This window comes from Coregonus clupeaformis, chromosome 15, assembly GCF_020615455.1.
Source record: "Coregonus clupeaformis isolate EN_2021a chromosome 15, ASM2061545v1, whole genome shotgun sequence".
Taxonomy (NCBI): Eukaryota; Metazoa; Chordata; class Actinopteri; order Salmoniformes; family Salmonidae; genus Coregonus; species Coregonus clupeaformis.
In genome coordinates this window covers 36,161,894-36,187,901 of record NC_059206.1, presented here as the reverse complement: position 1 = coordinate 36,187,901, position 26,008 = coordinate 36,161,894, and the positions used below count along the sequence as shown (strand labels likewise).

Sequence of the window (26,008 nt, the reverse complement as noted above, 5' to 3'; positions counted from 1 at the left end):
AGAGCTGCTAATTAAAAGGAAGATGAAACAGAGCTGATAAACAAAGTTGATAAGAGCTTCAGATGGAGTCTACACTGCTAATCTGTGGAGAATGTCTTCTGAGAGCCTTTGAATCTTTTAAAGAGCTAAGCTAACACTGAGTTTGTCCTAGAGGAGAGAAATAGACTACAGAAAACCCCAATGAGGAAATGTTTAATACCTCTTACCACTCCATGCCATGGAGAATGAATGGCGAATTAATCATTATGTGTGGAATATTCGTCCAAAGATTTGTCATTCTTAACATTTTTCACCCACTCTTTGTCTATGATATTGGTGAACACCTAGCAGAATGTAGAGTGCTGTTCTCTGCTTGCTGAAGCAACACTGTCACATGTTAAGGGTGGGCTCTCAGGCTATTGGCTTTAGCTTGCCTGTGGAAACAGTAAGACCGTTCGTTTACCCTTGCTTGAACAAAGCCCTGCAATTATAATGCGGATTCTCCAGTGATTTCTCCCTTAGAGCAGGCAGAGCTGAGAAAGGCCAGGGGCTGACTGGCACGGCACTCCCATCTGACGATGGAGCTGAGGAAGAGAGTGCTCCTTAGCTGTGTTAGAGCTACCGTACAGCTCTCTCTCATCCTCTCTGTCTCTCTCTGTTTTCTCTCTCCCTTTCTCTGCTCACCCTCTTAATCATTCTCTCACTCTATATCATCTTCTCCTCGAGCATATGCCTTCTGTTTCTCTCTCTTCCTCCACCCTACTGTGCTTTCTCTTTTTCTCTCCATCTCTCCATCTCTCTCTCCATCTCTCTCTCCATCTCTCTCTCTCTCTCTCTCTCTCTCTCTCTCTCTCTCTCTCTCTCTCTCTCTCTCTCTCTCTCTCTCTCTCTCTCTCTCTCTCTCTCTCTCTCTCTCTCTCTCTCTCTCTCTCTCCTGGCCCAGTGCTTATCAGGCACTGCATGCTCAGGCCTCAAACAAGCTATTAAGTGGGCTACTCTCAGACAGAGCTATTAGCATCACATCCCAGACAGAGACTGCCAGGTGGAATAGAAAGTGTGTTCTGAAAAGCAGCACAGACCATAAGCCAACAGTCATTTACTGAAACAGCCACTCTATTTAAGTTGTAGTCTTTCCTAGACTGCTGCAATGACAGTCTGTTCATTTTCACCTTGAATTTGTCTCACAGTCCCACTTTCTATGAGGTAATGAATTAGATTGATCAATTCTAGATAATCTGCTGGCTTTACACATCCACACATTTAGGCTAATTTAGCCAACAGTGTTTGTATCCATACAGATGGAATGTTAAGACTGGCAGTCTGAAGTACCTTTGGCCATCTCTGATCAAAGAGCTCTTGGTTGTTTTGAAGGGTATCTTTGGTCAGTCTTTTAGTGCGCTTTAGATTTCAGAGCTTTATTATTTCAGAGGTTCGTTACAACATAGCTCTCAGAGAGTTATTGACAGTTGGCCTCCCTTGACCCGTCTTGTTACATTTAGACTCTCCAACATGCAGCAGCACAGACAATTGCCCAGAGAGGCAGATTTCTGGAGCAAGAAAACATTTTTATAGTAGCCTATACAGTGTATTATTTCCCCCAAATATATGTAATACTTTCCCAAAATACCCTTTGCATGTTCTCATTGCTTCCTATGCCTCTGTCTATTATTCCACTCAAGATCCCGCTGAGCAGAGATGTGTGAACATTTGTCACACACAGTCAGTCATTCACATGCACATTTGTAATTGATTGTAACACCATCCACCCACACATTTAATTTTCATGACTTTGCTAGTCTGTGTCATCCATTATAATCAAAACATGCTTCCTCGTCATGCCCTTATCTGACTCATAGGTCAGGGTCCATATTCATAAAGTGTAGAGTAGAATTGCTGATTTAGAATCAGTTTAGCCTTTTAGATCATAATGAGTACGATTACATGGACAGGGGAGGCGGGTGGGGCTGGTCCTGGATCAGCATTCCTACTCTGAGATGCTTTATGAATACAGGCCCAGATGTTTCCATAACCATGGTTGTTTTCTTACGTCTCTCTCCTCCTGTGTGTTAATAGGGATTTCCTTCCCCGTGGCTCTGGCATCGTCACCCGCCGTCCCTTGGTCCTGCAGCTGATCAACTGTCCTACAGGTAAACTCTTCCCGTTCCCCTCTCTGTCCCACAGGTAAAGCCTTCCCCCATTCCTCCCTTCCATCAGAGGCACCTAGTGATACCAGTGGCTTGGTAGGGTTGTTATTGTAACTCTTCATTAGGCACAGTATATCTAATAAGCAAGCTTTCAATAACAGGCTTAATCACCATGTGAAATAGGTCAAATCATTAGTCCTCATTCACATTTAATCCAGTCTAATGTAACCAGTTCAGAATGTGCCTTTTGGAACAGCTGTATTGCATTTACTGTATAGTACAAAATATCAGTACCATCTAAGGTTTATGAAGACCAAACTGTCTTGGACCCTCTTTGCTCAAATAATGTATAACCTACCCAAAGTCATTAATAATAATACACTTTATTTGTAAAGCGCATTTCTCACACCCAAGGCCTTGGATTAAAGATTATATTCATATAATAATAATTCATATTCTGTATTACCAAAAATACAAAATGAGCTTCTTCTTATTTTTCAGCCATTACAAGGTCTGTGGCCGTCTCACAGTTTCATCAATAGTGCCATCTAGTGTTGCTACATTTCCCCTCCAAACTGAGAGTGATGAAAAGTGAAAATATGACAGAACAGCTCATTTCAATTCAAGCTGCCAAAAATAGTTTCCTGTATTTGTCATTGTTACGTCCCGGCTGTCTTCTTATATGATCTTGTCATCCTCACTCGTCCTCTCCTCTCCTTTCCTCACCTCTTTTCTGTGCCCCTCTCTTTCTGCAGAATATGCTGAGTTCCTTCACTGTAAGGGGAAGAAGTTCACAGACTTCGATGAGGTTCGGGGGGAGATCGAGGCGGAGACGGACCGCATCACTGGGCAGAATAAGGGCATCTCCCCTGTGCCAATCAACCTCAGGGTCTACTCCCCACATGGTGAGGACACAGACCTGGCAACATGGCATCTTGGCAGAACTACCACACTCATAAGACTTTGATCGTAGGAAAGACTAGAGTAGTATAACTATCTTAATCCTATACACTGAATTTTGTGAATCAAGTTTCCCTATTCGTCTTTTCAAGGTTAGCGTCATTAATCGATTCTGATATCATATTTAGAAATCTCTCTCTGACTCCACCTCTCTCCCCTCTACCCTCTCCACACTCTCTTCCTCTCTCCCCTCCTCCTTCTCCCCTCTACCCTCTCCACACTCTCTTCACCTTCCTCTCTCATCTCCCCTCTCCCTTCACCCCCTCTCTGCCCTCTTCTTTCACCCCCTCTCTCCCGCTTTCACCTTCCCTCTCCTCTCTTCCCTCTCTCCCCTCTCCCCCCTCTCTCCCCTAGTCCTGAACCTGACTCTGGTGGACTTGCCGGGGATGACCAAGGTCCCAGTAGGGGACCAGCCTGCGGACATTGAGCAGCAGATCAGAGACATGTTGTATCAGTTTGTGACCAAGGACAACTGTCTGCTGCTGGCTGTCTCTCCGGCCAACTCTGATCTGGCCAACTCAGATGCCCTGAAGATTGCCAAAGAAGTCGACCCACAAGGTGGGTGAGGTTGACTAGAGGTTGAAGGCAAAAACTGTAGGCCTTCTGGCTCTCATCAGTGCTCTCAGTATCATTCACCATCAAATTGTGACATAGCAGTAGTTAGACAAGGATGCAATTTAACCTACCTACAGCTGGACTTTGTTAGTGTGTGTGTGTATGTTTGTGTGTGTGTGTGTGCCCAGGTCAGAGAACCATTGGTGTTATCACCAAACTGGATCTGATGGACGAGGGGACTGATGCCCGAGAAATTCTGGAGAACAAGCTGCTGCCACTGCGAAGAGGTCAGACTAAACACTCATACTCACACTCACACTCACACTCACACTCACACTCACACACACACACACACACACACACACACACACACACACACACACACACACACACACACACACACACACACACACACACACACACACACACACACACACACACACACACACACATCCTGTCTCAGTGCCTCCCTCTAGTGGCTATGTAGTTAATAATAATAATAATAATAATAATAATAATAATAATAATAATAATAATAATAATAATAATAATAATAGAACATTGTATATAAAGCGCCTTTCAAGAAACCCAAGGACACTGTACAGCAAGAGAGTAAAAAACTAAACAAGGATAAAACAATAGAAGAAAAGCTACTTACCTTTAGATAGAGCTGAGTAAGGGCTGAGCTAAGCTGAGGGAAAAGCCAGACTGAACAGGTCGGTTTTTAGTTGGTTTCTGAAAAGGGTGATAGAGTCAGAGTTGCGGGTGGCTGGGGGGGAGAAAGTTCCAGAGTTTGGCGGCAGCGGCGCTGAAAGCCCGGTGCTCCATGGTACAGAGTCTTGTTTTGGGGATGGTGAGTAGTCCAGAGTCAGAGGAGAGGAGACAGCGGGAGAGGGTGTATGTGTGAAGGAGGTCAGAGAGGTATGAGGGGGCCATGGAGGGCCTTGTAGGTGTGGAGTAGGATCTTGTAGGTAATGCGGAATTTGACTGGGAGCCAGTGAAGGTGTTGCAGAGTGGGGGTGATGTGTTCCCAGGGTTTGGTGTGTGTGAGGACCCTGGCAGCGGAGTTCTAGACGTACGGAAGCCTATCCATGGCTTTGCCGGACACCCCAAATAGGACTCCAGTTGTGTTGCTCACTGCAGCAGCCAGTGTTACAACCCCTCACAACCCTAGAGAGAGAAAGGTAGACAGGAGGAGGTAGAGAGAGAGAGAGAGGAGGTGGAGAGGGGGAGAGGGAGAGAGGGAGAACAAGGAAAGTGAAGGAAAGAAAGAGATGGAGGCGGTCAAAAACAACATCTTGATTTCAGTGACACATCTGGAAAAAACGTCTGTTCGTTTCTTTTCTTTGCAATAAAATATATTTGTGGGAAACGTTCCAATGCAATTAGGTGACGGACGTTTTTCCACTGGCGCTTGGTTAGAACCCAGGCATGTAGTTCTGAACAGTTTCCATTGTCCTCTGTCTCCATCGTCTCTGCTTCTGTCACTCTCTAGTGTCAGAAGGCCTCACATATTAAACCACTAGCATATTTATAAGGCTACTGGCGTTCAGTCCAAAAGGTTATATAGCAAGATATACTGTTTAACAGAGAAATGCATGAGAAAACCTAACTAGATGGGGATATGTGATCCCTGTTACCCTTGTGGCTGCCACTGGGGAAGTGGGAGCTAAAAGTTACCCTCCACACCTCCCTCCGAACACCCCACCCCTTCATCCCACTACCCCAGTGTGGTAAACCCACAAAGACAAACAAACTAGAAAAAAAAACACACACATCAAAATAAATTAACAAACCTCTTTATTTTCTGTTCTTCTTTCTTTCTCTCCACAAAACAACATTTTGCCTCATCGCATCCTGATCTGTCCAGTATCAGCTAACCTCTCTCCCTGCCCCAGGTTACATTGGTGTGGTGAACAGGAGTCAGAAGGACATTGATGGGAAGAAGGACATCACAGCGGCCATGGCTGCAGAGAGGAAGTTCTTCCTGACCCACCCTGGATACAGACACCTGGCTGAACGCATGGGCACCCCTTACCTACAGAAAACACTCAACCAGGTCAGTCCCCTACCTACAGAAAACACTCAACCAGGTCAGTCCCCTATCTACAGAAAACACTCAACCAGGTCAGTCCCCTATCTACAGAAAACACTCAACCAGGTCAGTCCCCTACCTACAGAAAACACTCAACCAGGTCAGTCCCCTACCTACAGAAAACACTCAACCAGGTCAGTCCCCTACCTACAGAAAACACTCAACCAGGTCAGTCCTCCTCTGTGTGTGTGTGCGTGTATGTAGAGGGGAAAGCTAAGACTGTCCTAATCTGTGGTTCAAATGGCTCAATAATTACCAAAGGGCGTAGTAGGAATATTATTTTAGTGGTCGCTATATATTTCACTTCAGAGAAGTCTTCTAGGAGATGAGCCATCCACAGGATCTCTTTGATGCTTTCGAGGTGTTTATAACATCCACTGAAGATAAGAGAGTAGGCGAATAGTATTAGATTAGTCTAGGATCTGATCACTGTCATCTCTTCAGTCCCATGTTAAAACCCACCCTGACCTTTCACACTGCAGCAACTGACCAATCACATCCGGGACACTCTGCCGGGGCTGCGGGCCAAGCTGCAGAGCCAGCTGCTGTCTATAGAGAAGGAAGTGGAGGAGTACAAGAACTTCAGACCTGATGACCCCTCCCGCAAGACCAAGGCCCTGTTGCAGTGAGTAGGACACACACTTGCTTGCACACACACACACACACACACACACACACACACACACACACACACACACACACACACACACACACACACACAGCATTCAACACATTCATAGAGTATACAAGTGCAAACACACATACACACACTGGTCCAACACACATACACACACTGGTCCAACACACATACACACACTGGTCCAACACACATACAGCTGGGCTTTGGGAGTAGTTCTGGGTGTAAGGAGGTTGGATCTGGTTCGGGAGTGTGTGGCTTTTCAGACACATAAGGTCAGAACTCATTCATTAACACACACACACATTCATTAACTCCCTTTTCCCTGTATCCCACCCAGGATGGTGCAGCAGTTCTCAGTGGACTTTGAGAAGCGTATCGAGGGCTCTGGGGACCAGATCGACACAGCAGAGCTGTCAGGAGGAGCCAGGATCAACCGCATCTTCCACGAGCGCTTCCCCTTCGAGCTGGTCAAGGTGTGTGTCATGTACTGTATATGTGCATGTCTCTTACCAGGTCCCCCTCTTTCCTAACTCTTAGTGTCCATGCAGCCCCAGAATGAGACAAACAGTGCCGTGGTTTGCCTCCCGCCTCCCCCAGGACCCCAACCCAGAGACTTTATGAGGAAAACATTCCTCCCTCCCTCCCCAAATCCCCTCCCTCCCTCTCTCCCTTCCTCTATCCCTCCCACCACAGTAAAACATTCAGTCTGGGCCTTGACCACAGTATGGGGCCCTGCTGGGGCCAGAATTCAGTCTCATGTAGGCTCATCTTACAAAAGGACTGTGTCCCAAATGACACCCTATTCCCTATTTAGTGCACTAGCTTTGACCAGATATCCTTTCTGCTTTAGAAATACTTTCTGCTTTAGATTTATCTTACATGAGAGAAGTATCTGTTGGAGTCAATAAACATTTGTCAGACTGTCTGTCATCAAATCAAATCAAATCAAATGGTACTGGTCACATACACATATTTAGCAGATGTTATTGCGGGTGTAGCAAAATGCTTGTGTTTCTAGCTCCAACAGTGCAGTAATATCTAACAATTCACAACAATACACACAATACACACAAATCTAAAAGTAAAAGAATTAAGAAATATATTTATATTAGGATGATTAATGTCAGAGTGGCATAGACTAAAATACAGTAGAATAGGCTCATGTTATAGCTCTGAGTATCATGTCAAATGATTCACCTTCAGACTGAGTGGAATAACTGAGCAGTGTTAGTACTTAGTTTGAATGTGTTTTTATGTTGTAAGAGTGGTTGTAAATGTGCTCCTGTGATTAATATTCTGTCTGATTTTCAGAGCCACTCAATGAATACAAGGGACCTTAGGTTCCTATTTCTGTGGTTTCTGCTGTGTGTCGGAGGTGTGTGCTCACTATTCAATGGTGTGTTTGTCATTTCTGTGTCTGTACAGATGGAGTTTAATGAGAAGGAGCTTCGCAAGGAGATCAGCTACGCAATCAAGAACATCCACGGCATCAGGCACGTCCCTCATCCCCATCCCTCTCTCTCTCCCTCTCTCCCTCTCTCCCTCGCTCCCTCTCTCCCTCTCTCCCTCTCTCGCTACCGCTGTCCACGCCCCCCTGGGTCACCCCTATGGGCCAAACCAACTCTAATCAACCTCACCCATCTAATCATGAAGACCTCTAGAAACACTGATCGCAGTCAAGCGCCCAGCATGCTGTTGCATACTGAGGACATCAGAAACAGAGGTGGAGGGATTTGTGATTAGATCTGAGACCGCTGGTTGGGTGGTGTCTTTCTCTCACTCTTTGCCCCGTCCGTCTGTCTGTATCTTGTATGTATGTCTGTCTGTCTGTCTGTCTGTCTGTCTGTCTGTCTTGTGAAGCCTCATATGCCCGTCATGTGTAACCTAGCTCACTCTATCCCCGTCCTATGACAAGGTCTTTTACCTAGGTCCTAGAGTGATATAAATCAGAATCAAACAGCGATGTCATCACTCTTCAGGAAGTGAACCTGTTGAAAGTCACCCCTGTGTTTCTTCCTCCCTCTTAACCTAACTCCCATGAGTGAAGGAAGGCTTCAAGGATAGAAGACGGTTTGATCTACGTACCAGAACACATATTCCTCCTGACTACCAATAAACCATACTTACCTTAACTATGAACAATTATTATTTCTCTAGTGTAGTTGGTATAAGATGGTGGAAAGAGAAGCCCAATTGGTTTGCTCTGAACTCAATAAAAAAAATTGAATGAAATCAAATTTTATTTGTCACATGCTTCGTAAACAACTGGTGTAGACTAACAGTGAAATAGTTACTTACGGGTCCTTTTTCAACAATGCAGAATGCAAAATACAGATTTCAATATATATATATACACTACCAGTCAAAAGTTTTAGAACACCTACTCATTCAAGGGTTTTTCTCAATTTGTACAATTTTTTACATTGAAGAATAATAGTGAAGAAATCAAAACTATGAAATAACACATATGGAATCATTTAGTAACCAAAAAAGTGTTAAACAAATCAAAATATATTTTATATTTGAGATTCTTCAAATAGCCACCCTTTGCCTTGATGACAGTTTTGCACACTCTTGGCATTCTCTCAACCAGTTTCATGATGTAGTCACCTGGAATGCATTTCAATTAACAGGTGTGCCTTCTTAACCTGTACGGGATCGGTGTCCCGTGTACGGGACGGTTGAGCTAACATGCACTAATGTGATTAGCATGACTGTTGTAAGTAACAGCAAACTTTCCAGGACATAGACATATCTTATATGGCAGAAAGCTGACATTCTTGTTAATATAACTGCACTGTCCAATTTACAGTAGCTATTACAGTGAAAAAAGACCATGCTATTGTTTGAGGAGAGTGCACAACAACAAAATACTTATCACGGCAACTGGTTTTATACATTCACCTCTGAAGGTAAATAATGTACTTACATTCAGTAATCTTGCTCTGATTTGTCATCCTAAGGGTCCCAGAGATAAAATGTAGCATAGTTTTGTTTGATAAAATCAATTTTTATATTCAAATGTAGGAACTGTGTTCTACAGTTTGAACCCCTGCTGTCTCTGGCTCCACACCCACCCCGCCCGGCCATCTAGATGTGTGAAAGTTAGTGTATAAGCTAATGATCCATCATGTGGTCCTCTGTAGCTCAGCTGGTAGAGCACGGCCCTTGTAACGCCAGGGTAGTGGGTTTGATCCCCGGGACCACCCATACACAAAAAAATGTATGCACGCATGACTGTAAGTCGCTTTGGATAAAAGCGTCTGCTAAATGGCATATTAGTATTATTATTATGTATGACATTCCTGGGAATGTGTAAACTTACATTTTGTATTAGCATATCATTTTTGTATGTTCTCTATAGTTATGTACTTGAAAATGTATCAATTGACCAATTCGGCACATTTGGGCAGACTTGATACAAAATAGTCCAGTATTGCAATGCTTCACTGGATCAATCTGAAACTTTGCACACACACTGGCCAAAATCTAAACTGCGCCTAAACTGCAATATTATATTGTGGCCATTCTCTTGTATTTCAAAGACGATGTAACAACAGAAAAAAAAAGAAAACACATGTTTTTTTGTTTGTATTATCTTTTACCAGATATAATGTGTTATATTCTCCTACATTAATTTGACATTTCCACAAACTTCAAAGTGTTTCCTTTCAAATGTATCAAGAATATGCATATCCTTGCATCAGGTCCTGAGCTACAGGCAGTTAGATTTGGGTATGTCATTTAAAGCGAAAATTGAAAAAAAGGGTCCGATCCTTAAGAGGTTAAAAGTTAATTTGTGGAATTTCTTTCCTTCTTAATGTGTTTGAGCCAATCAGTTGTGTTGTGACAAGGTAGGGGTGGTATACAGAAGAAAGCCCTATTTGGTAAAAGACCAAGTCCATATTATGTCAAGAACAGCTCAAATAAGCAAAGAGAAACGACAGTCCATCATTACTTTAAGACATGAAGGTCAGTCAATAATGGAAAATGTCAGTGCAGTCGCAAAAATGATCAACCGCTATGATGAAACTGACTCTCATGAGGACCACCACAGGAATGGAAGACCCAGAGTTACCTCTGCTGCAGAGGATAAGTTAATTAGAGTTACCAGCCTCAGAAATTGCATCCCAAATAAATGCTTCACAGAGTTCAAGTAACAGACACATCTCAACATCAACTGTTCAGAGGAGACTGTGTGAATCAGGCCTTCATGGTCGAATTGCTGCAAAGAAACCACTACTAAAGGACACCAATAAGAAGAAGAGACCTGCTTGGGCCAAGAAACACGAGCAATGGACATTAGACAGGTGGAAATTTGTCCTTTGGGCTGGAGTCCAAATTTGAGATTTTTGGTTCCAACCGCTGTGTCTTTGAGAGATGCAGTGTGGGTGAATGGATGATCTCCGCATGTGTATTTCCCACCGTAAAGCATGTAGGAGGAGGTGTTATGGTGTGGGGGTGCTTTGCTGGTGACACTGTCTGTGATTTATTTAGAATTCAAGGCACACTTAACCAGCATGGCTACCACAGCATTCTGCAGCGATATGCCATCCCATCTGGTTTGGGCTTAGTGGGACTATCATTTGTTTTTCAACAGGACAATGACCCAACACACCTCCAGGCTATGTAAGAGCTATTTTACCAAGAAGGTGAGTGTTGGAGTGCTGCATGAGATGACCTGGCCTCCACTATCCCCTGACCTCAACCCAATTGAGATGGTTTGGGATGAGTCGGACCGCAGAGTGAAGGAAAAGCAGCCAACAAGTGCTCAGCATATGTGGGAACCCCTTCAAGACTGTTGGAAAAGCATTTCAGGTGAAGCTGGTTGAGAGAATGCCAAGAGTGTGCAAAGCTGTCATCAAGGCAAAGGGTCCCTATTTGAATATATATATATTTGTTTAACACTTTTTGGGTTACTACATGATTCCATATGTGTTAATTCATAGTTTTGATGTCTTCACTATTATTCTACAATGTAGAAAATAGTAAAAATAAAGTAAAACCCTTGAATGAGTAGGTGTGTCCAAACTTTTGACTATATAAAAATATTTGACTTCCTCTCTTTGTTACCTTTCATTTGGGGCCAATGATCTGAAAGATGCAGTTAAAAGGAAAATGGTTGATAACATATGCTTACAATGAGGGTGCCCTCTACCCTACAGGTCAGTGGTTCTGAAGGAGGGGGAATGGTGAAAGGTAACCATTTAAGAGAATTAGGACACATTTTGTTGTAGTAGTGTAGGGATTCCAATAGGCATGGTGTCATCTGAGGAGTGGAGCATGTTGGGAAAACTCTTCACATACTGTATAGCAATAATCATATAAGTTGTGTTCTAAGAGCTCAGTTATGTTTTTATCTGCACATGTGAACATATAAGCACATTTCAGCTAGCAGAATATTTTCCTCAAACCATGATGTGATGATTTAGTTCATTTTTTAAGTCATTTTTTCTTCTTTCTGTTGTCATTCTCTTTCTTTGTCTTATCTGCATGTTTCTTCTTTTTGTTGTGTTAGGGGGTCGGGAGGGGGAATTTATTTTCAATTAACACTATCCCTCCCTCCCTCTTCCTCCTTCTCCTTTTTTATTTTTCTCTCTTTTTTTGGGCCTGTTACCGGGCAGAACTGGCCTCTTCACCCCGGACATGGCTTTTGAGACCATTGTGAAAAGGCAGATCGGCAAGATCAAAGAGCCCTGCCAGAAATGTGTGGACATGGTCATTTCTGAGCTAGTCAATACCGTTAGGCAGTGTACTCAGAAGGTAAACACACATGGTGGAGAGCAACACTATGGTTCCACCCCTCCCTCCCACCAAAACCTGCTGCTATGTCATCCCTGTTACCGTATCACCGTACCGTCTCGTTATCCAGCCCCTGTTGTCCCGGGTTGGGACAGTAGGGGGCGTACTGGGGTAGCGGGGGTATTGTGAGGGACTGCCTGCCTACCGCTTTGGATGGGGTGGCTTGGCAGAGTGGCCGCGGCATGGCCATGTTAGAGAACTATGCTAGGTATAGAAGGGGTCTGGATGCTGCTGGGTTGCTGCTATGTGACTCTATGTCAAGGGTTTCAACTTTAGACACAGGAGTAAGGATTCAAATATTTTAACAAACATTTTTGCTATGAATATGATCAAATTAACATTAGTAATTAAATTAATGGTCAAATTAACACATCTTAAGATGTTACAGCTCTGTTAAGTCACAGGTGACTGAGTTCATTTTAGCAGTGGTGACATCATTTTTGATGCTCTGACTATCTCATCAAAGTGTCACTCAGCTGTTGTCCCTGGCAGCCATGTTGGGTGACCTCAGCATCCAGACTTCCTGCTTGTGAGGCCGGGGGCTGTGCACCTGCAGCAGAAAGGACCCATGACAACGTGAAAGTTTGGCGGCTCACCCAAGGGCCAAGTTCAGCTAAGAGGGCCCTTGAGGGCTACACTCAGCCTTAATATCAGTTAATCCACTGTGACCACGCCCAGTTTGGAACGCGGTCTGACCACAGTGGTTCTGGGACAGTGGAATAACAAATGCTGTGGCCCTGCTCTGAGTGGTCAGCTGGGGGATAGGGGGGTGGAGCGGGGGTCAGGTAGAGGGGAAGAGCAAGGTGCTTCGTCTGAGATATTGGGTGCACAGCTGCGGTCTCAAATGGCTCATGGCTCAGAGCTGTGGGCCAGTGGGGTGGTGTAGGCTGTGATCGCTCTCTCTCTCTCCTTCTCTCTCTCTCTCTCTCTCTCTCTCTCTCTCTCTCTCTCTCTCTCTCTCTCTCTCTCTCTCTCTCTCTCTCTCTCTCTGGATGGAGGGATAGACCTCAGCGCTGGCCTGTTTTGAACAGCTTCAAGGGAAACCAAATGTCTCACTTGCCTTTTCTTCCCTCTGTACTGTTTACCCACCTCCCCCTGGCCTGTCCCTATCCCCTCTTTTTCATCTGCCTCTCAACCTGTCATCCCTATTTTTCCCCACCTGTTTCTCTCCTTCTCTGTGTGGCCCTCTTGTGTTACTCTTTCATCTCTCTCTCGTTCTTATGCTTTGACCTGCTCTCTATCCCCGTGGATTCTCTTCATCTTTTACTCCATCTCTGTTTCTGTTTCTCTTTGTCTCTTTATCTCGGTTTCTCCCCCTTCTGTTTCTCTATTTCTTTACTTCTCTCTCTCTCTCTTCTCTCCCGTCACCGCCTCCTCTCTACAGGACGGGCCTGTTCACTCCTGACCTAGCCTTTGAGGCCATAGTGAAAAAGCAGATCCAAAAGCTGAAGGAACCCTCACTGAAGTGTATAGATATGGTAGTGAGCGAACTCACCTCCACCATACGAAAGTGTAGTGACAAGGTAACCAACGAACCGAGCCATGTTCGGAGTCTGGCTTGCGTCATTCTTAGAGGTAGGGATAGACCGATGGCTGGACTACAAAAAAAAGCCAAGCTAAATACGTGATCTATTTTAGATCAGCATAATGGTTAGGGCTGTAGCTACAGTGCTTTCAGAAAATGTTCATACCCCTTGACTTATTCTACATTTTGTTCTGTTACAGCCTGAATTCAAAATGGATTACATAGATTTTGTTTCTCACCCATCTATACAGAATACCCCATAATGAGAAAGTGAAAACATGTTTTTCAACATTTTTGCAAATCAGGTACAGAAATATCACACCCCTGAGTCAATACTTTAGCAGCGATTAGCTATGAGTCTTTCTGGGTAAGTCTCTAAGAGCTTTCCACACCTGGATTGTGCAACATTTGCCCATAATTATTTTCACAATTCTTCAAGCTCTGTCAAATTGGTTGTCAGTCAAAACTGTAACTCGGCCGCTCAGGAACATTCACTGACTTCTTTGTAAGCAACTCCAGGGTAGATTTGGCCTTGTGTTTTATGTTATTGTCCTGCTAAAAGGGGAATTCATCTCCCAGTGTTTGGTGGAAAGCAGACTGAACCAGGTTTTCCTCTAGGATTTTGCCAGTAGTTAGCTCCATTCCGTTTCTTTTTTATCCTGAAAAACTCCCCAGTCCTAAACGATTACAAGCATACCAATAACATGATGCAGCCACCACTATATGCTTGAAATTATGGAAAATGGTACTCAGTAATGTGTTGTATTGGATTTGCCCCAAACATAACACTTTGTATTCAGGACAAAAAGTTAATTGCTTTGTCACATGTTTTTAATGCCTTGTTGCCAAAATAATGCATGTTTTGGAATATTGTTATTCTATACAGGCTTAGTTCTTTTCACTCTGTCAATTAGGTTAGTATTGTGGAGTAACTACAATGTTGTTGATCCATCCTCATTTTTCTCCTATAATAGCCATTAAACTCTGTAACTATTTTAAAGTCACCATTGGTCTCATGGTGACATCCCTGAGTGGTTTCCTTCCTCTCCGACAACTGAGTTAGGAGGGACGCCTGTATCTTTGTAGTGGCTGGGTCATACACCATCCAAAGTGTAATTAATAACTTCACCATGCTCAATGTCTGCTTTAAAAAAAAAATCCCATCTACCAATAGGTTCCCTTCTTTGTGAAGCACTGGAACACCTCCCTGGTCATTGTGGTTGAATCTGTGTTTGAAAATCACTGCTTGACTGAGGGATCTTACAGATAATTGTATGTGTGGGGTACAGAGATGAGGTAGTCATTAAATGTTAAACACTATTATTGCACACAGTTAGTCCATGCAACTTATTATGTGACTTGTCAAGCAAATGTATACTCCTAAACATATTTAGGCTTGCCATAACAACGGGGTTGAATACTTATTGACTCAAGACATTTCCAATTCTCATTTTGATTAATTTGTAAACATTTAGAAATAATAATTAGACGTTGACATTATGGGGTATTGTGTATAGGCCTGTGACAAAAAAAAATCTATATTTAAATATATATTTTTAAATTCATGTTGTAACACAACAAAATGTGGAAAAAGTCAAGGGGTGTGAATATTTTCTGAAGGCGCTGTATATGCTTTCAGTTTGTTCGAAAAGAGGCAACTTAACTAAAATAGCCATTTTATAAATTCTTTATGATTACCAGTTTATAGTTCTTTGAAGATTTGAGTGCTTATAAGTACAGATGCAGAATGATACAGACTAAACGTGCATACAGCCATGACCTATGTGTCTGATTGCATTTCTTTAGTTTGACATATACATAAGTTCTCATTATAGAATGCACAGTATGCCACACAGCTAGGACATCCTTTCATAGTGTGTCTTTGTCAGTCAGTCTCTTCGTTCATACTCCATATTCCACAATTATCTCCTCTGTGCATTTTGATCAACCTCTCCTGCTCTCCATGGGTTTTGTACTGTACCGTGTGAGGTGTTGTGGTGTGATATTAGTGTCTGAAGTTTATCTGCAAATTGGGCTCTTCCATATTGGTTTCGAAAAGCCAAAGAACAAGTCTAGGTGTTGGCTCCGAGCCAGCTCCATTGCAGACTTATTTTCTTTTCTTGAAACATGCCGTTCCATTTATGCAATGATGGTATCATAAACATGTTGAATACTATATCTGACTCGGAAGACAGACATTGCAGACATTTTTTTCACGCAGAATTAACTCCCATAAATATACCGTGACAATATACAGTGACATTCATATACTGCATAGTCACTTTGTTAACCTGGCGAATGCCGAGGATAGATTGTGGTCACTTGCGGTCATGACACAAGTCCCATGAGGAGTAACACATGAAAGGATTCAAACATCTATTGACATGGTAAGCTAGATATATTGTTTATTTTCAATAGGGGACACCTAACCATGCACACTATTATTGATGAAATGTCAGCTTCTCTATATGTGTGATACCGTTAGCATTCTGTCACACTTCACTGTCTGTGTTCTGTGTCCACTCAGGAATATGTTATGTAGTCAGAACAACATTGGTGAACAGTATATTCACTCTTTTATATTAATAGTATGAATATAGTAGGACTGAGACTATGGATTATTCTTTGCTGTCTTCGGACGTGGCATCTAACACATTTGTCCAGCAGACTATCGGTCTATCCTTACTATAGTCTGACCATGATATTAAACTCCCATTTTGATTTATTTCATTCTATTTCTATTCAAACATTCGTTGTCATTCTGTTTTGTTTTCCGATTGGCCAAAATAGACAATTTACCTAATTGTCCTAAGTTTCCATCGTAACCAGCATGCAACAGTGTTTTATCCTCAGTTAGTCATATCTTTGTGACCTCCTCTCACTCTCCGATTCTGTCATCTGATTGAGTTCCTCTAGTTGATTCTACTCACTTCCATCCCGTGTCTGTCAATATGATTTTATATGATTTGATCTGTTGTAGTAATTGCTGTTGCAGGTCTAAAGGTTGTGTCTCACCATCTCGACTAACAGATTCCACAGCATCTCTCTCTGTCTTTCTCTTTCTTGTCTTCTACATCTTGTTGCGTCTAACCTCTCACTGTCTTGCTTATTCATCAAGCAAACGTGTAAAAAAAACAGAAAGAGTCCTCTTGTGGATTTTCTTAATACCATAAAACAGTCTGCAAAGAAAGAGAGAAAATAATATATAAAAAATCGACATGCCATTTAGCAGACACTTTTATTCAAATCGACTTACAGTCATGCGTGCATACCTTTTTTTACGCATGGGTGGTACCAGGAATCGATCCCATTATTTTGGCAACACATGCGCCATGCTCTACCAACTGAGCTAGTGAGGACCACCAAAATCCACAAGAGGTCTTTTCGTCCTTCTCCCCTCTCTGACTCCTTTTCCTCATCCCTGCTTCCCATGTGTGTGTGTGTGTGTGTATGTGTGTGTGTGAGCACCTTTCTGCATGCTACCCTGTTTATATTAGTTATTATATATGAATGTACTTGCCACTGGGGGTGTTCGAGCCCCGATGCATCTCTATGTCAAACACAGAACATTCCTAACTGGCTGTGAGACAGTGCCCACGACTATGTTGTGAACGTGAAAGTTGCAATGCTTCTTTACAATGACGCATTGGTTAATTGATCTTAAATTAAAAAGGTCTTCCTTCTCCTGACTGTTGACCCCTGATCTCATGACAAACCGCTAATATCGGTCTTATTCAATTTAATGTCTACTCTAGTAATTCACCTGGCCATAAAGTAGTAGTATTAGTGATAGTCCCGACATAGCATTATAGCACAGCATGTGAAATAGCCATGCGTTGGTGTCATCAGAGCCAAAGAGCCAGTGAAATATTGGTCACCAGGACTTGTGGTTAGAAGACAGTACAGAAGGGAAGACACTAATGCTGTCATCTAATAGGCGTCAATGACATGGCTATCTGTCTATTCAGCCCTCAAGACCTCCATTTCTCCTACTGTGTATTTGGGCCTGTGCCAGGAAGTGAGAAGTCGAACGATAAAGACAAGGAGCTCATTGATTCCAGTGTGATCCCGTAACCTTGAATAGTCGTGGTAAAGGATGCATTGTAACTTGTGTCAGACGTCAGCATATTTTCTCCCACTGTGATTTCAGTTGCCTTTCCTCCCACCCACCCACCTCTTTGATTGTGCTGTGTGTCTGTTGTATTGGAAGCACACCAATGTCTGTATTGATGTGTTTACAAACAATACATGGAAAAAGGTCATAGTGTGCCAGGAAAATGATGTGTTATTGGGGAGAAGACTATTGGTTGGGCAGAAGACTATTTAGTGTTTTATGGCAGTATTACAGACTTTGCACTATTCATTTACTCTCATTTAATTTTATTAACTCCTTGTGGAAAGATAGACACACTAATAACAGACAACATTAACACTGATTAATGTAAATTGTTGAAACTTTTTGTGACTAGGGCAGAGTCTGTGATGTGCTCTTGTGAGGTGTGTGTGTACTGTGTGTGTACTGTATAGTGTGTGTGTGTCTGTCTGTCTGTGTCTGTGTGTTTCTGTGCCATCACAGTAGTGCAGTGTGCTTCAGTGAGTGTGCGTGTTTGGGTGTGTTGACTGTGTTGGCTGTGCTTTGTGTCTGAGCTGTGCCCCCCTACCCACACGGTGTGCCCTGCGCTGTCCTGTACCCACAGCTGGCTCAGTACCCCATGTTGAGAGAGGAGATGGAGAAGATAGTCACCCAGCATATCCGAGACCGCGAGAGCCGCACCAAGGACCAGGTGACTCTCTCTCACACACACACACACACACACACACACACACACACACACACACACACACACACACACACACACACACACACACACACACACACACACACAATATTCCCAATCCAAAGTGTTATTATTAATAACTCCATATACTGTCTATGTGTCCCTCCATCCAGGTGATGCTGCTGATTGACATTGAGCTGGCCTACATGAACACCAACCATGAGGACTTCATTGGCTTTGCCAAGTGAGTGTCGACCTCTTGACCTCTCTCCTGAAACAGTGGATTAGAACAAACAACCCAGTATAGACACAGTACAGTCTGTGAACCCTGACCTACAGGCTCTTACTAATGAACCCTTTGTTTAGACGTGTGTACCAATGTAGCCCATGACTGTGATGTCTATCCCCTGTAGTGCTCAGCAGAGGAGCAGCCAGGTGGCCCAGAAGAAGCAAACTGGCAATAAGGTACTATAGGCACATGACAGCACCTACAGATAGTCTTCCATTACATTCACTAAGACTTTTGCCTCATGGGCTGTTCAGAAAGCAATGGAATAATGTTCCTAGATGCAAGGTCGACAAGTACAGTTCTGAGTGTTTGTACTATATCTCCACTTATCTTTGTCTGTGTTCTTTAGCCAGGTTGTTCTTTAGCCAGGTTGTTCTTTAGCCAGGTTGTTCTTTAGCCAGGTTGTTCTTTAGCCTGGTTGTTCTTTAGCCTGGTTGTTCTTTAGCTAGGTTGTTCTTTAGCCAGGTTGTTCTTTAGCTAGGTTGTTCTTTAGCCTGGTTGTTCTTTAGCCTGGTTGTTCTTTAGCCTGGTTGTTCTTTAGGCAGGTTGTTCTTTAGCCAGGTTGTTCTTTAGCCAGGTTGTTCTTTAGCCTGGTTGTTCTTTAGGCAGGTTGTTCTTTAGCCAGGTTGTGCTTTAGCCAGGTTGTTCTTTAGCCAGGTTGTTCTTTAGCCAGGTTGTTCTTTAGGCAGGTTGTTCTTTAGCCTGGTTGTTCTTTAGCCAGGTTGTTCTTTAGCCTGGTTGTTCTTTAGCCAGGTTGTTCTTTAGCCTGGTTGTTCTTTAGGCAGGTTGTTCTTTAGCCTGGTTGTTCTTTAGCCAGGTTGTTCTTTAGCCAGGTTGTCCTTTAGCCTGGTTGTTCTTTAGCCAGGTTGTTCTTTAGGCAGGTTGTTCTTTAGGCAGGTTGTTCTTTAGCCTGGTTGTTCTTTAGCCTGGTTGTTCTTTAGCCTGGTTGTTCTTTAGCCAGGTTGTTCTTTAGCCAGGTTGTTCTTTAGCCAGGTTGTTCTTTAGCCAGGTTGTTCTTTAGCCTGGTTGTTCTTTAGGCAGGTTGTTCTTTAGCCTGGTTGTTCTTTAGCGAGGTTGTTCTTTAGGCAGGTTGTTCTTTAGCCTGGTTGTTCTTTAGGCAGGTTGTTCTTTAGCCAGGTTGTTCTTTAGCCAGGTTGTTCTTTAGCCAGGTTGTTCTTTAGCCAGGTTGTTCTTTAGGCAGGTTGTTCTTTAGCCTGGTTGTTCTTTAGGCAGGTTGTTCTTTAGCCTGGTTGTTCTTTAGCGAGGTTGTTCTTTAGGCAGGTTGTTCTTTAGCCTGGTTGTTCTTTAGGCAGGTTGTTCTTTAGCCTGGTTGTTCTTTAGCGAGGTTGTTCTTTAGGCAGGTTGTTCTTTAGCCTGGTTGTTCTTTAGCCAGGTTGTTCTTTAGCCAGGTTGTTCTTTAGCCTGGTTGTTCTTTAGCATGGTTGTTCTTTAGCCAGGTTGTTATTTAGCCAGGTTGTTCTTTAGCCAGGTTGTTCTTTAGCCTGGTTGTTCTTTAGCCAGGTTGTTCTTTAGCCAGGTTGTTCTTTAGCCAGGTTGTTCTTTAGGCAGGTTGTTCTTTAGCCTGGTTGTTCTTTAGGCAGGTTGTTCTTTAGCCTGGTTGTTCTTTAGCGAGGTTGTTCTTTAGGCAGGTTGTTCTTTAGCCTGGTTGTTCTTTAGGCAGGTTGTTCTTTAGCCTGGTTGTTCTTTAGCGAGGTTGTTCTTTAGGCAGGTTGTTCTTTAGCCTGGTTGTTCTTTAGCCAGGTTGTTCTTTAGCCTGGTTGTTCTTTAGTAGTGCTGTGTTTTAACTGTGTAGTGTTCCCACTCTATTTCTGTTTTGCTCTGTTTCTTCTGAGTGATGTATCTTTCTCTTGTGTGTCTTTTCTCTTCACCTCTCGTTTGCTACAACTATTCTACTTAGCAGGATGAGATTATGGTGAGTAGTGTGTGTGTGTGTGTATGTGTGTTTGTGAGTGTGTTAGTATGTGTGCGTAACAGTGTGTGTGTGTTAGAATGTGTTTGTTTCCGTATGTGTGTGTGTTTCTGTGTGTGTGTTTGTTAGAATGTGTGTGTGGAGAGAGCCTCTCATAACTGTAAATGGGTAGGTGGCTAGGGAGCTCTCTGGGCATTTGCTTCTTTCCTCAGCTGCCTCCCTCCTCCAGGCAGTGCTCCCATGCAACACAATAGAAAAATACCCAGCTAGCACTGCTCATCTCCCATTAGAAACTAGCATGAGTAAAGAAATAGCATGAACCATTATTTTACAATACACCCCCAGACATAGACAGAACACAGAGGGGTTAAGACCAGATAGGCCTCCAGGTTACATAATGCACAATGTATGTGTATGTGTATTCTCTCTCTCCCATAGAAACAGCACCACTTGGAGACGTTACATTTCACAGCCGTTGCCTCATAATCAAGCCTCATTTTCCTTGGCTGAGTGATTGCTCGTCGCCCCCCCAGCCTTAGCTTGAACCAGATAAAGAAGGCAGCCATGTGTTCTCCAATGACAACAGCTCCCAGAGAGATGGAGGCTTTAGCTTTAGAGGGGGGAGCTGCCTGCTGTTTTCTCTACTTAAAACAAGTTATGCAAATCCATTTTCTAGTTTCTAGTTATTATAGCACTCTTTATCTACTCTACTCTACTCCACACTACTCTCTCTCGCTCTCTCTCTCTCTCTCTCTCTCTCTCTCTCTCTCTCTCTCTCTCTCTCTCTCTCTCTCTCTCTCTCTCTCTCTCTCTCTCTCTCTCTCTCTCTCTCTCTCTCTCTCTCTCTCTATCTGTGTGTTGATAGATCCTAACTATCTAGTGAAGGAGGGAGAACATCTCTCAGTGCAGAACAGATAGATACATCACCTCTAGAGGCACACCCTGTCAGTTGCCATAGTGACCGCCCAGGCGGGGGGTCAAAGGGCATAGGGACAGTGTAAACACATTGGCCCTCACTGTTTCCTGTTTAGCTGGCTACGTTTAGTTCTGCCCTCCCCCAGCCGCTTTGACTAACAGCCTCCCCTGGTATCTTTCTTTGACCTCCCTTTCTACCCATCTAGGGCATTCAAACCAAACAATATGATGCAATATAATGACTAACAATGCCTTGGTGGAAGGGGCAACTAAGCAGTTGGTTGTGCTGTCCAACAGAAAAGTTTGAGAAAACAGATCAAGACATGACACATGACTAGGCATCCGTCAGTTAATAACCAACTGATCATTATTTCCACCCCACCACACCCCACAACGACGCATTCGTGGGCAACTACGACACAAAGATGCATCAGCATATGCTCTGCATGCGTTTTGGTTTGAAAGCGGCCCTACAACCCCATATAGCTCTTTGTCCGCCTTTGTCCCTGCCTGCCTTCCCTCGCTGTACCCCACTCTATCCAGCCAGTGTGCCAATGTACCAATATGCCAGTGTGCTGCCTGCCCCTGTGCATTACGAATGGCCAATGCTCTGTGCTCCGTACATGGCATAGTTGTGTAATGTTCTCTCCACATCCCCATTCAGCCGGAGAGAGGAGCGGTTAATGATCGGTTTAAGGTAAATACAGAGGCACAATATGCATTCTATGTTTATGTTGTGGGAGAGACACTGATATAATCACAATGATAGTTGTGTTTAGATGCTAGTAGATAGGCCCATTGATCTGGTCCCATTTGGGCTCCCGAGTGGCGCAGCAGTCTAAGGCACTGCATCTCAGTGCTAGAGGCGTCACTACAGACCCTGGTTCGATTCCAGGCAAATCACAATCCGGACGTGATTGGGAGTCCCATAGGTGGCACACAATTGGCCCAGCGTCGTCCGGGTTTGGCCGGGGTAGGCCGTCATTGTAAATAAGAATTTGTTCTTAACTGACTTGCCTAGTTAAATAAAGGTTAAATAAAATAAAATAAATAGTGACTCCCAATGTCCACTAGGAGCAGTAGTGAGATGGGATACCACACATGCCATACACAGACTAACACAATGTCATGATGGATGAAGTGCTGTTGCGAGGGGATAGAGAAGGCTAGCTCTGTGTATGTCTGCCTTTCTGAATCAGTTTTTTTTCTCTCTCTCCCTCCCTCTCTCCCCCTCTCTCTCCCTCCATCCTTCTCACTCTCAGGTGATCAGGAAGGGCTGGCTAACCATCAACAACATTGGCATCATGAAGGGCGGAGCAAAGGAGTACTGGTTCGTCCTGACCGCTGAGTCCCTGTCCTGGTACAAGGACGATGAGGTGAGTCTTTGGTTGTACACACACACTCACACGCATACACACTGGATTTAAAAGCAAAGATTTCATACTAGAGAGATTTTATGCAGGTACCTCATTTGCTTATTTCCCGATTCTGTCACAATTTTCAGAAGGACCTCACATATACAGGTTTCTCATAAAATGACTTATTAAATATATTTTCATTGGCTGTATTGTGTTGGATGAATGACAATAGAAGACTACTAAAATGCTGGTCTTTACTGCTCTCATTGAGCTATCGGCGCCTGCACACGACACATCACAACAGCCATGTGTCTCATTTTAACAACAACTCTTTCATGTGTGACTATGGGTTGTTTTTTCCAAAACCAGTAATGGAATTATTTCTGTTGGATACTTTATGGATGTTTTACTTCGAGACGTTCTGCCAAGGAGATTCAACGTTTCTTTTCCATAGTTTCTTCCCAGTAAATTGTGCTGGTGTAGTTTGGTGGTTGTGTTTAAAATGCCATGTCTTGATAATAGAACCTGACAAGGTTTGAACCAGGTCAGATTGGTTAAAGACACTCCCAGAATCCTTTGCAGCTTTATTAAGAGTTAGAGTTAGCCACAGTCTGGTCGTCTCCATGCCCTAGCTACAGCCGCTCCACTGACTGACTGACATCACTGTGTGTGTGCATGTGTGCTTATATGATAATTAGGGTAACACTTTATTTGGATAGTCCATCTGTAGATACTCTACAGACTATCTACAAACAAAGTAACATTTCAACTAACTATCTACTAATCCTAACCTTAATCCTTATCCTAACCCTAACCTTAACCCTTACCCTAACCCTTATTCTAAACCTTACCCTAAACGTAACAGTAACCTTAGCCAGCAGTTGCTTATCAACAGATAGTTTGTTGATAGTATGACCATCTGTAGAGCATCTACAGTTGGAAAATCTGGACTATCCAATTAAAGTGTGACCTTATTTTTTCTACATATCAGAGAGTCTGTTCTTTAACATGATGAGATGGGTGAAGGGAAGTTTGTGTGTGTGTGTGTGTGTGTGTGTGTGTGGGGGGGGGTATTGTAGGGTGTAGTGGGAGAGAAGTCTGTTCAAAGTGAAACAGGGCCCCCCAGCATGTCAGACACCAAAGCTGGCACCCACATGTGCATACCAGAGCCCTGCCCTGAGTGTGTGTTCCCAATTACACACATGTGCACACACACACTCACTCACGCACGCACGCACGCACGCACGCACGCACGCACGCACGCACACACACACACACACACACACACACACACACACACACACACACACACACACACACACACACACACACACACACACACACACACACACACACACACACACACACACACACACACACACACACACAACACAACACAACACACTGTTAGGGCTGGCCTGCATGTTCCCCTTCAAGACTTAGACCAGGGCTGCTTCTCATAAACATATTTTATTTCAAAGGGTGCTAGAGAGGACGGGGAAAGGGGAAGAGAAAGGGGATTGGGTGCAAAGGAGAAGAGGGAGGGGAGGAGTGTGTCTGGTTAGCTGGTTAGGGCCACAGTAACAAGGACCATGTGGGATGGAGAGAGAGAGAAAGAGAAAAGCGAGGGATCTTCCTTTCATCTCTTGCTGAACAAAAGTCTCTGTCAACTCACTCCCTCTCTCCCTCTTTTCCCCTATCCCCAGAGCCCTGTCACAAATAACGAACACACGTAGAGGGCAGGAACCGCGTCCCCTCCCGTCCCGTCGGCATTGCCCCACATGTATTTATTTGAAAGTGGCAGTCTCTCGGAGCACGAGGACTCAGAACTAATATAGCACCGCTGCTCCAGCTCAGAGGAGAGACTAGTGTGGCTTAATGAGCAGGGAACAGAAACATTTCCATGCCTTTGTCCAAGCAAAGTGGACATGTTTTCATTTTTATACACTCAGTCACACACTAAAGCACACTCTGGGGTATACACACACTGGCTAACGTACACACACACGCACACACTCATCCACACATGAACACCATACACACTCAAACCTAGTATATGTAAAGTACATTATTTAGCAGAGTTGAATATACTTTGTCAATTTTAACATACAAAGGATCAGCCACACATCCACACTGACACACATACAGAGCTTTACAAAAATTAACCTGTTTCATATTTTACTAGCTGGCTTCTCATCTTTGTGAACCCCTGCCCTGTTCTGGCAGCACAGGGCACAATGCCTACTACTGAAGCAGGACCATAGCCTTGACCCCATCCTCCCTTCATTTTATAAGATATTGCACATGCGCACAGACACACACACACAAGCAAGCACATACACACACTCACACACACACACACACACACACACACACATTCTCAGTCAGTCAAGGCAAGCACCCACACAATAATGCAGGCATGTACACAATCCCCTCTTAATCCTTACCATGTAGTGTTGCTCAGTGTTGTGACACGTCTTACTCGCTCCCACAAGAATGTATGTAATACTACTCACTATCACAAACACACACACCCTTACATGCACACACACACAGAACATAATGTGAGCTTTCAAGGATGCTATATTCGGGGGGGGGTCTCCTTGCAGCCCGGTCCTGCTGTAAAGCTACCGGAAAAGAGTCTCAACTGGAGATCTGAGCTGTAAATAACCTGGGGGGAAATAGGAGGCGCTCGCTCTCAACAGCCCTCACCAAAACATGTGTGTGTGCGCACATCTGTCTGCTTGTGGCTATGTGCCGTTTGTGTGTGTGTACGTGTGTTGTGTGTATGTACGCCTGTGTGTGTGTGTGTGTGTGTGTGTGCATATTTCTATGAATGTGTGTGTGCGTATTTGTGGTTTGTATGTGTTTGTGCATCTATGAATGTGTGTGTGTCTGTCTCAGGCGCTGGATCTTCTAAAAAGCAGTTGTGCTCTACAGCAGACTGTTAAGTGGAAACATGTTGCTGTGTGGTTTTCATTCCTCTGGTTGAATCTGCGAGCCGGGATACCGTGTGAATGAGTCTCAACTCTGTGTGT

At 43.7% G+C, this 26,008-nt stretch overlaps 1 protein-coding gene across 14 annotated transcripts in view; it reads left to right on the top strand.

Annotated features, from left to right (window-relative positions):
- dnm1a (dynamin 1a) overlaps window positions 1–26,008 on the top strand; it is a 79,995-nt gene that overhangs the window by 21,777 nt on the left and 32,210 nt on the right. For 7 of the 14 annotated variants that reach the window (XM_041898333.2, XM_041898340.2, XM_041898339.2 and 4 more), the window contains exons 2-16: window positions 2,053–2,126; window positions 2,879–3,028; window positions 3,438–3,641; window positions 3,827–3,925; window positions 5,537–5,697; window positions 6,216–6,358; window positions 6,711–6,846; window positions 7,799–7,866; window positions 13,560–13,698; window positions 18,398–18,484; window positions 18,652–18,722; window positions 18,892–18,943; window positions 20,686–20,700; window positions 22,277–22,309; window positions 22,875–22,988. In XM_041898333.2, coding sequence (XP_041754267.1) covers window positions 2,053–2,126; window positions 2,879–3,028; window positions 3,438–3,641; window positions 3,827–3,925; window positions 5,537–5,697; window positions 6,216–6,358; window positions 6,711–6,846; window positions 7,799–7,866; window positions 13,560–13,698; window positions 18,398–18,484; window positions 18,652–18,722; window positions 18,892–18,943; window positions 20,686–20,700; window positions 22,277–22,309; window positions 22,875–22,988 — 1,546 coding nt within the window. Of the gene's footprint in view, window positions 1–2,052; window positions 2,127–2,878; window positions 3,029–3,437; window positions 3,642–3,826; window positions 3,926–5,536; window positions 5,698–6,215; window positions 6,359–6,710; window positions 6,847–7,798; window positions 7,867–11,997; window positions 12,137–13,559; window positions 13,699–18,397; window positions 18,485–18,651; window positions 18,723–18,891; window positions 18,944–20,685; window positions 20,701–22,276; window positions 22,310–22,874; window positions 22,989–26,008 lie in introns of all 14 variants that reach the window. The other 7 variants (XM_041898337.2, XM_041898342.2, XM_041898343.2 and 4 more) reach the window with 5 other exon arrangements.